Genomic DNA, 14,804 nt, shown 5'->3' with positions numbered 1-14,804 from the left:
TTAATTTAAAAATCACATCAGGGCCAAAGGTTTTTAATCAGCAGCAAACTGCGCCTCTTGCTGGACAACAAACACCGCAGGAAAGTAATTTTACCCTTACAATATGTAGTCTATTTTGTTAATGAAATATTGTCTGTTTCCTTGCGTATACAACATAAGGTGCATTTATCTAAATACTTTCGGATTCTGTAATATTACCTGTACAGTAACAAGCAGCTTTTTTGCACATACTGCTAGAATAATCGTTTTATTTTACGTATATATTCAGGTCACCAAATTGTTAATACAGCTGTGCCAAATGTGTGTCAAATAATCAATTTCTGATCGTTTTATTTAGGGATGGGCACGAGTACTCGATTGCTCGAGTACTCGAACGTGGCATCGATGATCGATCACGAAAACGATGATCATGTGGGTTTATTTATTTATTTATTTATTGTGGATATGGCGGCATTTGGGTATCTGGTTAGCGTTACGAGCGCATGTGGTAGTAAAGACTGGGTTTGGAGATGCGTGTTTGACGTCGTGTCGAGCTACGCAGACCGACGTATGACATCAGTAGCATTACCATGCGTGATTCAAAAACAAACAGATTCCGCGCGACCGCGCATCAGCAACCCGCCAGTCTGCGAATGCGCGGCAGCCTGCGAGCCCGCGAAGCCGGTCACACCTCACATCACTGAGGCACTATGGTTTAAAAGGATGCCGTGATCTTCGGAAATACAGTCAGTCAGTTGCAAAATGTACAGCGCCGTCAAAAGTTCAATGGGTTATCATCTCATATTTAAACATCAAATGTCAAGAGATACGAGAGCCATATGAGCATTTACATTACATCTTGACTGAGGTAAGAGGACGACACGACACAGCTAAATGCTAAAATGATAGCAAAACACTTAAAGCTGCTTAATGTTATGAAGCTTGTGCTTTGACTGGACGTGTTTAAAAGTGCGCGGTTTATGATGCACATCCACAAAGGGAGTTAAACTTTCTTTTTTTTAGATAACTTAGTTGAAAACTTAGTTGAAGTCTTGCATTTATGCAGATAGATGGACGTTGTACATTTTTGTTGTATAAAGGCTTAATATCATGCAGAGTGCGTCATATAGAAAGCGCTTCGGTTTGTGTTTGTTAACCCTTTAGTTTCATTCCATCACGCAGCTTTTCCTGTTAGAGGTTTCTGTTAAAAACATTTAATTCATTAAAACTCTTGTATGTGTTCATTGTTCTGTCGTAGTTTCTTCGAAATTAAGTTTTATTTGAGTGTTTTTAATAAAAATATTTTAATTTTCACCATGACGTGTACGCCCGCCCCTTTGATTGCCCCGCCCCCAGTTAATCGAGTACTCGTTCTTCAGACCTATGGATTAATCGAAATGAAAAAATGACATAAATGCACATCCCTAGTTTTATTACTGCACAATGTGGCTGTATGCAGCTTAAGGATTTTGGACAAATATGTTATTTAATGTTAAACTGTGAGAGTGGCGCTCTGTGGCGCTACAGGGATTTGAGCAACGTCCAGAATCACAACAGACAGCCGCCGTCAGTTGCCCCCAGTGTGTGTAGGCTATATATAGAAAATAATGTGTTTGTATTTAAATTACATTGCGCTTTTCGTCTGGTGTGCCCTTCAGACGCGTTTCACTCCTGCTTTGCGACAAGCTTTGATCTCACCCGTCTCTTCATGACTCTCCACTGACTGCATTTAAAACATGTTCATTTAAATAACGTTACCTTTTCAATGTGTGCAGGTGCATGTGTTTAACTTGTCAAATTTGACAAATAAATGTTCGATAAAATAACCTGTCGCTTTGTTTATCATTGATAATTGATGGTTCAGTATGAAATTAATAAGCTTCACATTAAGTAAATCAAATTTTTTTAGTTAAATAATACTCACAAAAATGTCTACATCTATTTAACATTTCTTTAGGATTTTTGATTACATATACTCAATTTTTTGTGATAGAAAATACATTTAATTATTGAAATATACTAAATGAACAGATTTCAAATTTACTCCATATTTTAAGTGTATAAATGAAAAGTTTTTAAAGTGTATTACACAAATGGCTATTGTTTAAAAATTCTTAAAACTGTGATCACTTTTAGTAATAATCTGCAGCGCTGATCGAAAACTTTAGCTCAGGTCTGAGTTTTATGCAGACCAGTTCTTCACAGACTCAATCAATACTTTTTTTAGACCTTGGTTGTAATATAACCTTCCATGTTGGAGTAGAAAAAGGCCATACATTGTTGTTATAAAATAAGAAGCACATGTGTGTGAAATATTTTGTAGCATTAATTTGTACTCACGGAAATTATTAAAGTATAGTCAAACCTGTTCATTAAGGAGCGTGCCAATACTTTGTCATGACAAAATTATAAGACTTTTTTTCTGCGTATTACAAAAGTGCTGAGTGTCAGATAAAATGCATCGTTTTAACGAATGTGTAACCCACACAACACACAAGGTTACTGGAGTGCAATTCTCTTTATCGCCTGCAGCTAGCGCAGGGAAATCACTCTGCCTGCAGGTTGCCAGGCAACCTAGTAAACAAACACACTTTCCTCCGGTTGAAGACGTTGCTTGAAAGTATCAAGAACTGTTTGAAAGCTGTGAGAGAGAAAGTTAAGCTGCAGGATGTTGAGTTTTTCAAGATACCTCCGATTGGTTTTTTAGAAAGGGATAGATCTGAATCTTACCCTGGCGGTCAGTGGTGAGCCAACCGCAGAAGTGAATGGACCAAGAGCCTGGTGTGGCCAGCCGTGGCATCTTTGGACCTATCATCATCATCCTTTGCCTTCATTTTAAAAACAGATAGTGAAGAGAACATATACTTCAAGAAACACTGAGAACTTCCATGGACTCATTCTTCATTTGAGTTATTTATTTTGAGTTTATTATGCACTGTGCACTCAGGAAGCCGACTTAGGTAGGCAGGGAATGTAAATAATTAATTTATTTTTTATAATACACTTTATAATACATTTTCAAATTTACCTGTTTTGTGTTGTCTGTTTTCTGCTAACCTTTTACTATTTCAGGCTCCGTAGAGCTTCTGATACTAGCCCATATCTCATTTTTAATACTTAAATTAGTTATTAATTACACTAATTTGAGACAAGGGGTTACAAGTGCACATAATAGTCAAAATATTAGCATACATTTAGGCCTACACGTAAACTGAATATATTTAGTTTTGCTGGACCGCATGTTTATATTTCCATCAATTTTCGCTTAGTGCTGAATGCTGATTAGTGCTGATACAATCCAGCAAATAAATAAATACATGTTGATATATAGTTCAAATGGGTTCTTTATATATTATTGCAGATAATTCATATACGAATATAGCCAACCAATATTTGTTCTGTCTCATTATATTATTATACATGTAAACAAAGCTCTCTTGCGCTCTCTCCATCTTTCTTTCTCTCTCTCTCGCTCTCCACATGGCTTACTATGGCGTTTGAGATGCATAAAAAAGCAATACCAACAAAAGCATTTCATTCCAAAAATCTTACAATTGTCTTGAACCAGCATATGGCGGTGGATAGTATAGCCTAAACGGAACAGCAGTCGATCAAAATATTAGAAACATGCACACCCGCTGGCAGAGGCGCGGGAAGATATTTTCGGTAGGGGGTGCTGGGGTGCGGGTGCGGATGCGGCGGTGGGGGGGGGGGGTGTATAGAGTTATAGAATTCTAAAGTTGTTCACAAGCTTTTTATTCTGCAGACCACTTTTCTTTTAAAAACTCACTCGCACCTCCCATCCATAATGTACAGCTGAGCTGACGGTGCATACAAACTATAGCCTATTGCAACATAGTAGAGTTTAGATTCTCTGCCAGGGTCGTTATTTTCTGCTACTATTCTCTGGCCGGGCCGGACCGTTGATTAAGCATATTTTTTAATCATTACTTTATTCTCCTCATTGGGTGGGGAGAAAACTATGCCATATAATCAGAAATATTATATATAGATTATATTTAGGCCAAAGTAACAAATATGTCCAAAAAGTTACACAAATTACAAAATGATTTGTAAAAGTTACATGCAACGCGACTCATGTGCGGAGTCTCCTCTGGCACCCATCACGCACGGGTCTGCTGTTCTGTATGATGTAGCTTAAGTGCAACATGGAGTTTGAAGATGTAAAGAAAAACAGAAAAACAGGAGAATTAACTTTAAGCAAGTTTGGAGGAAAGTCGGAGGTATGGAACCAGTTATACATTCTCACTCGTGCCAGTAGCCTACGCCGGCTTTGTTTTCCTTTGCTTTTTTAAGTTTTTAATATTTATAATTTCTAACATGGAAACTTTATTGACATCACTCGAGTTAAGGCGATTAGTGGACCTTTCAATTCACGGGTTTCATTTAATTCTATTTTTTAAACGTAAATGTAATATTTTTTTCTTAAGTTTTGTTTCAGTTTGCAATGCCTCCTGCGCAGCGGTGTAAAAATAAGATATTTTTCGACTTTAAAATTCAAACATCATATCCTAAATTGTCGGAATATATTCCATATGTATTAATTTGGATTTATAGATGTTTAACATTAAAATCTATGCATGGGAATAATTTACATTAATTTTTGAAATGCCCACCACTCTTAAATGCGCAGGTTCCTTATTGTACATCGAGGCTTTAAAATTTAGTTCCTTTCATGTCGTTGTAATCATTTAATTCAATCTTTTTTACCTAAATGTTTACTTTAAATGTTCTGTTACATTTACATGTGCGTTAAATAGTTTTTGAAAAGATTACCTTTTCTGATATGCAGGATAAGGAGTTATTTGGAGAAATAACGCTAGTCCTCGGGACTTTTGGGCTGTGTGATTGAAAAAAAAATCGCAATCACTTCGTCAAAACAAATCTGATTGGCTAATACACACTGAAATAAATTAAATAATTTTAAAATTACTAAATTAATAATTCTCTCTTCATCACACAGCCCAAACATGACATACAAAATGTCTTGGAACAGTAACAAACAACAATCAGAGATATTTATAAGCGATCATTTTATGTTCATTGCAGTTTTAAATCTTTGCCACCAGGGGGTGCTGCAGCACCTGCAGCACCCCCACTTCCCGCGCCCATGCCCGCTGGCCGTTCGTCCAAGAAAGTCAGCGGAGGTGTGGGCATTCCCGTAATTTCGGTGGTTTTAAATATGCATAAATATAAACATAAATATAAACACATAAATTTGCCTGTTGAATTTGCCTAAATTACTTTTCAAGTACAATGCACTCAAAATGAACAAAAATGACTAAGGAAGAACAAAAAGTTAGTTAAGTCCAGTAATTGTCCGCATACTTCATGATGAGCACTGAAGAAAGCATGGATTGAAACGTCTGCTCTCTAGTCTGTTTTTTATACACTTTGCACTGTTGTCACTTTTGCATAAAATATTTTTGAAATATCACTTATAGACTATTTACGAAATTTGCTAAATTGCATGAACATTAAAAATCTCTTATTCTATGCGTTCCTTTTTATTGACAGCCATTAAAAAAATAAGCGATGTTGATAAACAAAACAAAATCAAAAGAATTTAAATCCGCCCCAAAGTGGACTTGAACCGCAGCAGCATCGACATTAGAACCGAATGCTCTAACCACCAGGCTAACTGAGACAGTTCACGACTAATCGACTAATACAGTTGATCTGTTAGACCAGGTGGGATTTCATGTTTATTCAAAGCTGTGAAATATTTCAACCCCTTACTTAATGTCTTGGGTAAATGTATTTACTTAATAATTGGGACACCTTAAATGAGGTTGGTGTGCTATTACCGCTCCTATTTTAACATGATACAGAGATGCAGTATTTTCCTTAAGCTACTATAGTAATATATTTAATCTTAGTAACGTTAGAGAAAAAACTATAATTTGCTGCCCATTTATGATATGCTGCGCATGCATGTAATCTTTAAACACTTATTTCATCATGGATGATCAGTATGAATTGCTCTGGCCTGACTCAGTTCATCATTGATTGGGTAAGAACGGTTCAAACCTACTGGCTGTGGAAATTGATGGGAGGGGCTCATTATACCACTAGCAAACGCCGCTTTTTACGCCGTCTTTGACAGAAGATAACGCCGTTATTTACGGCGTAAATGGCAAGACAAACGGCGTCTCAAAACGGCATCATTGATTGGATTATAAAACGCCGTAAATAACGGCGTTGTTGCCGATTTTCGCGCGGTTTTTACGGCGTTTGGAATCCCGACGGCGTATTTAGCGGCGCAAATTCTGTTTTAAACGCCGTTAAATACGGCGTTTGGATGCAAACGCGATTCATTCATTGCGTAAATGTGGACCTTCTGGCTTGCCATAGTTTACAGTGTGTTTGAGTCGGGTTTTCGCCTGGAAGAATATACAAATCTGGCACCCTATTGAACGACGTTAAACTGAGAGAGCGTGCCGTTCACAGGCACCAGAATGAATGAGTTCACAGTAACGTTTATTTGGCAGCAGTACACGTTCGCCCAAAATATGAACGAGTTTGTATATTAAAATATACATATTCTTATTTTGCCTTTTCACGGACCACCTGCAGTACTCTCACGGACCACTAGTGGTCCGCGGACCACAGTTTGGGAATGGCTGTTCTAGTGCAAACCCACAGTGTTTGCCGCAGTCTATAGGCTGTCACTGATAAACAAAAGTGGGTGCTTTCCTTTTTTTTCCAACGAATTTTTTTATGAAAGTTGCGCAAGCTTATTTCATCAATTGCTCTCAAATATCTGAGAAAGCCCTTAGATAAAAACATGCACAAAACATTGTGCAGCATGTTTACTAACAACACAATCAGCAGTACTCTGACATAATATTAGTGTCCATCAATTTAAACCTGTCAAACCTGTTCTCACGCACATGTTTTAATGACTCGCACATAGACCAGCCTCTCGAAGTAGTCAGGAAAGAAGTGGTCAAATGTGGACCAAAGTGATTAAAGCAAAGGTGTGAAAGGACATGCGTCTCTCTCTAGTCCGCTTGTAATCCGATCGACCAAAATAATCTCAATACCAGGTTTAAACAGGGCCATAGACTGTAATACAGTAAATTTACACAATGGCAATTTGCTATTGCTGCCCAAACTTACAACAGGTCCAGGTAACCTGTATTTTACTCTCTCTGCCATCCAGGTTAGCAACCATGTCACAATGACATAGACATCATGAAGGCAGATACTTGATGTATAAATAATAGTCAGCATGGCAAAACTTTATTCAGATGCTGTTACTGGCCGATAATATCAATATACAGCTACCGGTTTAGTTGCATAGCTTTCAGTTGTGCGCACACGAACCTGATAACAGTTGTTGATGTTTGAATTTATGTCGCTCTACGTCACATGATGTAATGTTTCAATTCAAATCTATAAAAATCTCTTACACCAAGTTAAAACCAGAAAGCAAGAGCCTAGTAAATAAAAAAGACACAAAACTACAACTGCTACAGTTTGCCACAGCTATAGTTTGATGAATGTTTTTTTAAACAGGAAACTTGTGCGGCCTAATAAAAGTGTTTATGTAGCAAAACCACCAACACAGATCCTTCTATTGTTTAAACATTGGTCAAAAAATATAGAGTAAACTTTGGTTTTCATTGCAAGAGAAGCATGTTTAAACACTGGTCTAAATGTAAGATAAACCAACACAGTGCCAGACTAGAAGTTATGAACAGTTCTCAGAGACTGGAGCTTGGTTTAAACACATGGGCATTTTGCCAGCAGTTTTATGGCTCATTTTCAATTCTGTTTGAAGGTGATTATCACCATTGTGTTTGGATCTTTTCCGTCCTCCTGTCCCATTTCCCTTCATATGTAGATAAACATTCACTCTCATCAACATCCATGTACACATGAAAAGCCATTGCAAAAAAATCAATCCCCTAACTATATACTACTAGGTACTCTCAAAGCATGCTGTAAATATAAAATCATCCGACAGATTCTGTGTAAATCAAGAAACACCTCAAACCCACAATATCAAACAGCTAAATCACAACATTTGACATAATTCTGAAACAACCCCCTCTGCTGGCCTGCTGGGAAAGTAAGTACATTCAAATTTTTTATTTCTTTACCAGGTGAGACTGTAGTGATGTCAAATGATTTTTACTGGATAATAATTTGCTAATAATCTCTAATACTACTAAGTAGCATAGGTAATAATTAGGCCCTAACATCGGGATATTATAAATTATAAGACATTGCCATTACTGACAAAACTTAAAATCTCTTTTCCATAAGGCTTGCCAGCACCAGTGACAAATACCTGGTTCTTTTCCACGACGTGTGCCAACCAGCAATCCAAATTCAGACCAGGGTATCAGCTATCACATGAACAGGGCAAACCTTCAGAGCTGTGCTCAGAGTAAAGGGCAGGAGCACTAGCCATTCATATCCACATAAATGGTACATTAAATGGGTCCCAAAACTGTGGAATAGCCCTACTGGCATACATGATAAACAAACTCTATGTGCATGTGATATATTAAAGTAAAGTAATCAAATAAGTTAAAATTATGCTGTTAAGCTATTAATTCAAGGAAAAAGGGATAAACAAAGTGCAATTCTGGTAAACTGCATTCTGGTCTAACTGGTACTCTTCTTTTGTCTATTTATGCATTAAAAAAACACTGTTCCTTAATGAATGGATTATCTGTTCCTGTCCTCCTAAACTATCCCAGGAAAGGATTCCGAGGATTCCCAGGAAAAAATAGATGTCTGACAAGCTACCATTCATACAACTGGTTTATTAGTTTTAAAAAAATACAGAAAAGCAAATAATGTGCAACAAACTTAACAAAGCTCAGGTGGTGATACTGTACATTTGCTAAAAATTTACAGATGAGTTTCAATAACACTATAATAAATGAATACAGTCCAGAAACATCCAGATGCGTCTTACCAAACGTTGCTATTAATTTTATATTTACAGTAGTCAGCTCTTTAAATCTGCATATTGAAAGATGTCACTGACATTTAAAGAAGTTGAAAAGAAAGGTTACTCAGTCTATGTAAACCATTTTAATTTCTGAAGAACCCAACATGCCAAATTCCTCAATGAGCCGGATCTTAAATAAAAAAGATCCACTTTGGGATCAAGTACTACTGGTCTAACTGCAGGTGAAGCTAACTGAACATGCATGCATCTGTGGCTGCTGGACCTACAGTTATAACGCTGCGGCAGGCGCGTGGTGTTGAAAGCATGTCTGAACATGCAAAAACAAGGGTGGTGGTGAGGGGGATGGAGGCTGCAAAATAATCGTGTCAGCGATTTTTTTTCTCTCGCTGCCACGAGCACTGAGAGAAAAACGTGCACCAACAATGTACTATTTTATGTAAAACTACTAACCCAGTGCAAGAACGAGAATCGTGTAACGTTACGGTGTTGTGAAATATTTTCTATATTATACATGCATGTCCAACGCATACGTTGCTGCATTGTAAACACTGGAACACTCGACCTGCCCTCCTCTATAAAACCAGTACATGAGTGATAAAAGTGTGCATGGGTGGTAAGGGAATGCAGTTATTTCAGCACAATATGTAGAAAACGAGATGCAGGGGAGGCACAGATATTTGGGATGCAGTATGGAGAACGTACACTCTGATCTTTTAAATGTACGCGGCTGTAGCATGCTGCGCGAGAGTTGTTTACCATCTCTCGCGCTACAGAAACCGGTTAGCTCGCTCACTAATCTGTTGAGAGCGCGTGGTCTCCTGTGATTTTTCGTCTATTTCAAGACACCAAATGACAACACCTGCAGCTCACAGCCAATTTATAATTAGCTTTTCTCAGATTGTCCACTCTTTAGAAACGCGTAAATGAATGTTGTTCTATCAATCTTGATATGGAAACTTATTAAATAGCTAATAAATAAGCATTAATGGTGGCGTTTGTCAAATATACTGTCATACAAATATGTAACAGTTAGAGTGCAAGTCCTTGTAGCCATGAGTTACTGACAGTTGAAAGCGAAAAAAGCGATTTAGGATGGCGAATCATCGTTCCCATTAACCCCCACGTATTTTACTCCACTCACATACTGGGCAAGACCGCTGACAGCACTTACCAGATTGAGTTCTTTATTTTCAGCTGCAATGCATTCGCGTCAGCCCCCTGCAATCCTTGTACCAGGGAAGGCAAAGCTCCTACTCCAGATCCAGGTGGTTGATGCTGTAAAGACTGCTGCTGTTGATCATCAGCCATCACGATGCAACTCAAATGAGACAAGGATGGGGAAATAACGCGAAGGCCTTAGCCTGAACCTCGAGAATGCAGCTTCCCCCGAAAATAGTACATCACGATCATCGCCTGTTGACTTCACGGACAAATCGGACTAGGATCTAATAGATAACGATGGTAAAGCATGATTTGTGTTTGCAGGGGAGTTCACTATCCCAGCATGCGCATCAGCTGCAAACACACACAAAAAAGGGGCGGGCGCAGGGAAACACTTGCAGGTCCAGACTCCAGACTAGCTAACTCAAGTGGAGACCACTGGGAAAGCTAGTGAGACCGCGCATGCGCACTGCATCATCAGCGGAACCCCGTATGATTTTTAAGGGCATTGACGAAATGCTTGGTGTTAAATTTCTTCTTTATTTATTTATTGATTATGTTTTATTCATCATAAGTTACACTGTTTAAAATAAAAAGCAACAATAATGAGTAACATGATCATGCACGTTTCATTTGATTACATTTTACATTTAAATAAAATACTACTGAGCAAACAAGTTGATACAGATTTAAAGTAAAGGAAAACACAGACTGTATGGCTAGACTGACCAGTGAACCAAAATTGGTGGTCTCAAAAAACAGAGGACAGGTTCGACTTTATGCGCCCCGAAACAAACCGACAGCAAATGACATGAAAGCAAATGACATGAAAGTACCGCGAGAGCGCATCAAAATTCATACCGAGGAGTGATTTCGAAACACTCTCGCGGTACTGTGATGTCTCCCGCTTGCGTGAAGTTGAATATTGTTGCCCATGCTGTTGCTTAGCAACGGCGTCTCTCGATTCAAAAAAACATGGCGGACAGCACTCCCAGACTCGCGTTAACTACTGTAAGTCTAACAAAACCCGTTTAATCCATCTTTCCATTAATGCCGTTATAATGCAAATATCCACCAAAGTTCAGCTTAGGGTCGTAAATCAGCTCTTTTTTGTCAGAACCTATTATAGGTCTATGTACGTGTCTGTTGCATTGAGACCATCTCTGAAGTCCATGAATAGCATAGCAATAGAATTAGAATGGCTAAAATGAAAAAAAAATTAAGCAAGATGGTGATTAATAATTGAACCAAACTAAATACTGTATAAAAAATAAACACTATTAATTTTTTTCTCAATAAATCAGTTGAAAAAGCCTCAAACGTCCTGCGCAGAAAGGCCTTCCAGACCCACATATCAGAACAGGGCATCCTCTGCCTCTTCAATGAAACCTCAGCAAATGGACCTCCTAGCCAGAGAAGAAGAATACAAGTATTTATAACTTATTGCAAATAGTTTAAAAAATGTGCTTTGTATTTATCTTACACCTTGTATGAAGTGACTTTGCTAAAAAGAATTTCAGGGAGATCACATGGCAGCTTTTATTTACAGTACTACGAATTATAGCACTTGCAATGATGTAATTTCTAACTTTGCAATCTTGTAATTCATCAGGCGTCTCAATGCAGAGTTGGAGGCAAAAACAGCAGAACTTGTTCGGCAAGCAGAGAAAGTTATGGTAGGAGACATATTGTAGTTTATCACCTGTATGATGCAGCAGACCCAGGTATTAACAGTGTATGTTTTGATAATTGTTTTTCAGAGAGAACAAAATGATGTGCTTTCAAAACCGGTGTCTTCTCACATATCCATTGATATTGACAGTGATTTTGAGGCTTCTGGGTAATGTTTCTCACAGATTGAATACAACAGCCTTCATGTTGCCTACTAGAGAATGCTTAAACATCAAATAAGGTTCTTTATGCTGCCTGTTAACATTTCATCTATGTTATTAGGAAGGCAGATCTAATAAAAGAACTCAGTTGCACACAGCCCACTACAAAGGTACAGGTATTGTAAAAAAAAAAGAAAATGTGGTTTATATTTCAGCAACCTAATTTTGTTTTATATATGTAGGTAATAAAGAGCAATAACACAGCAAAATCAAAAACAAACCAAAAGCCAAACAAGCCAAGCTCAGGAAGCAAAAACAAAGTTCAGTAAGTGCATTCACAAATATATCTTGGACTTATTGAAATGTTTTTTTCCATGTTATTTAATTTTTTATTTAATTTTACATTTACTTTACGATAGGTATATAGTGAAATGACTTGTATCCATTGGCTTTTCCCTTCGAAAAAATGGCTGGGTAGTGACAACAGTTTATTCTTATTACAGAAGGGCATTGCAGAATGTGGTTGATGATGTTGCTGTTCCTGAAGACTTTGGGGATTTCTCACTGGCTAAGACAATCAGCGTAATTGAGGACAGAGTTAGTAATGATGTTACTGAGGAACACTTCCATGATGACATCATGCCAAGTGCTGGAGATGAGATGGGTGCAGGTGGGCAGAAGTTATTGTCCCTATGGACTATACATCATAGGTCACCAATGTAAAGTTACTATTAAAAAATAACTTTCTTTTTTTAGAGGCTCAAATCAGATTTTTGAAGGCTAAACTTCGAGTAATGCAGGAGGAATTAAACAGACTCTCATATGACTGCAACAAGAAGGTAATTCATTTGAGATGTGTTTAGGGTTCAATCAGTTAAAAAATAAAATCAAGCCATGTTACTGCAGTTCATTAAAAAACATTTCCTGTTTCACCAAAAGGATGATGAAAACAGTACTTTAAGCAAGAAACTGAAGGATGTGGAGGAGGAACGGACAAGACTACAGAAGGCCACAAATGCCCAGCAGACTCAGATTGAGAAACAAAGAGCTTTAGCTGAAGAATCAAATAAAAAGTGTGAAGCTCTGAAACTGCAAGTGACAGCACTACAGAAGGTAAATGTTGGTAAAATATTAATAAAATTTCTTCTCAATTTTAAGTCAACACCCCAAACTGTTTCTCTTGGAATAACTTTTTACCTCAGCGTATCTAAACCCATCTAAACCCTATTCCACAATTGATGTTAATAAGAGCTGTGCCATGATGCAAAGCTGGAATTCTTGGCATGGGCCTTTAAACCTGATTAGACTTCTGTGTGTAAAGTGAGACTACACCACAGCTGCTCCCGGTGCAGAGCATACTGAACTTGGGCTTCTGGGACAGATATCTTTGGAACTCAGAGATCACCCTTCCTCTAATAACAGGGATATAGCCACTGAATAAGGATAGAGTCAACCATAATGTATAAGAATGGGCCATATCATATAACAAACACATGAGTTCATTTATTACATGTAAGTAATGTTGATGTGTTTAAGCATTTCATATCCCAATCCAGCGATAACATTTTGTAAACAAATGCATTATGTATTCTTCATTGGGACATCTGGATATCCAGTGTTTTCCTCAGACAACATAATTTACAGAGGACATAACTGACTTTGTCTATATACTCTAGGAAGTAGAGGGCATGAAGAGGGTCCAAAAGCAGGCAGCCAGTACCCATAGTGCAACAGAGGTGCGGTTGAATAGAGCCCTGGAAGAGGCTGAGAAGACCAAAGCTCAACTTAATAAACTCAAACAGAGCAGTAAGGTAATGTGAGCTTGAATAAACCTTTACTGGCTCTCAAAGTTTTTGGCATGTGCCCCCCCCCCATGTTGGGTACATCCCTTCGCACCTTTTAACAAAACATATGAAATGACACAATTTGGTGTTGTTGGTTAATATCTTTATTTTTCTGAAGTATAATTTCACAGAATGTATAATAAATTAATGTCTTTTATAAAATGTCTTAAAACTGGGGCCACCTGTACTGTAAAACCTAAAAGATAACTCAAATCATACCATTTAAGTAAACTGGTTGCATTAGTTTTAAAACACATACATTTGAGTACTGTGAACTTAAAACGAATTGAGTTATATGCAGTTATGCACTTATATTTAAGTTCACACTACTTAAATATAAGTGCATAACTGCACATGACTCAAGTTCACAGTACTTAAATATGTGTGTTTTAAAACTTAAATGGTCTAATGCAACCGGTTTACTTAAATGGTTTGAGTTAAGTTAACTGTTAGGTTTTACAGTGATGGCACCAACATGGGTTCCATGCCAGTTTGAGAACCACTGCTTTGTTGCATACAACGAGTAAATAACTGACTAAAACTGGTTAAATAAATATTGTGTTTTATTGGTTATGCTTCTCTCATGTTGATATAACCCCATGTAAGGATTCAGCCAGTCAGGAGCACCAAAGGATTGAAAGCTTACAAGCTGAAAACAGAAAACTGGAAAGACAAAAGACTGAGCTCATCGTGGCTTTTAAGAAGCAACTTAAGCTAATAGATATTTTAAAAAGACAGAAGGTAAGAAATTAGTTACTTAATAATATACATATTTATACCAAATAGCTCAGCAATCACATTTTCAAGCATTTCACCTTTGTATGTGCAGATGCATTTTGAAGCTGCAAAGATGTTGTCCTTTACGGAAGAGGAGTTCATGAAAGCTTTGGATTGGGGGAATAATGCAGTCTAGCAGGGTTCTGTTTTGTATAGTTTGCTAAGATGTTTATGGTTGTAAGAATTTTTTTCACTCACATACTGTATTTAAAATAAATCATAAAGCCGAATACTATTAAAAAGTATGAATTGATCCTG

The 14,804-nt window shown here is 37.5% G+C and overlaps 2 protein-coding genes across 4 annotated transcripts in view; one reads left to right on the top strand and one right to left on the bottom strand.

Moving 5' to 3' along the window:
• The window catches only part of rfx7a (regulatory factor X7a), a 40,639-nt gene extending 30,394 nt beyond the window's left edge, over positions 1 to 10,245 (bottom strand). The window contains exon 1 of the mRNA XM_073812635.1: positions 10,104 to 10,245. Coding sequence (XP_073668736.1) covers positions 10,104 to 10,240 — 137 coding nt within the window. The 5' untranslated portion in view covers positions 10,241 to 10,245. The remainder of the gene's footprint in view (positions 1 to 10,103) is intronic.
• Positions 10,246 to 10,253: 8 nt separating this feature from the next.
• tex9 (testis expressed 9) lies at positions 10,254 to 14,791 on the top strand. 3 transcript variants are annotated; one of them, XM_065267587.2, is made up of 12 exons: positions 10,254 to 10,393; positions 11,398 to 11,522; positions 11,706 to 11,769; positions 11,854 to 11,933; positions 12,047 to 12,095; positions 12,168 to 12,250; positions 12,429 to 12,595; positions 12,682 to 12,764; positions 12,865 to 13,038; positions 13,602 to 13,736; positions 14,376 to 14,510; positions 14,599 to 14,791. In XM_065267587.2, the coding sequence occupies exons 1-12, from the start codon at positions 10,391 to 10,393 to the stop codon at positions 14,680 to 14,682; spliced, it is 1,182 nt and encodes a 393-aa protein (XP_065123659.1). In that variant the 5' UTR covers positions 10,254 to 10,390; the 3' UTR covers positions 14,683 to 14,791. The 3 variants fall into 3 exon arrangements, with proteins under 3 accessions (XP_065123659.1, XP_065123660.1, XP_065123658.1); XM_065267588.1 differs by lacking the exon at positions 10,254 to 10,393 and adding an exon at positions 11,059 to 11,104 and having other exon boundaries at positions 14,383 to 14,510; XM_065267586.1 differs by lacking the exon at positions 10,254 to 10,393 and adding an exon at positions 11,059 to 11,104.
• Positions 14,792 to 14,804: the final 13 nt, after the last annotated feature.

Source organism: Paramisgurnus dabryanus, chromosome 2 (assembly GCF_030506205.2).
Source record: "Paramisgurnus dabryanus chromosome 2, PD_genome_1.1, whole genome shotgun sequence".
NCBI classification, from domain to species: Eukaryota; Metazoa; Chordata; class Actinopteri; order Cypriniformes; family Cobitidae; genus Paramisgurnus; species Paramisgurnus dabryanus.
Note: the sequence above shows the minus strand (reverse complement) of the source record. Positions and strands in the feature narration are given on the sequence as shown.

Bases quoted from the DNA above. Each gene is read 5' to 3' on its own strand.
- tex9 (XM_065267586.1), top strand. From the start codon at position 11,069: ATGGCGGACAGCACTCCCAGACTCGCGTTAACTACT. The intron at 11,105-11,397 runs GTAAGTCTAACA...TCAATAAATCAG, and splicing joins CCAGACTCGCGTTAACTACT to TTGAAAAAGCCTCAAACGTC. The intron at 13,737-14,375 runs GTAATGTGAGCT...ACCCCATGTAAG, and splicing joins AACTCAAACAGAGCAGTAAG to GATTCAGCCAGTCAGGAGCA.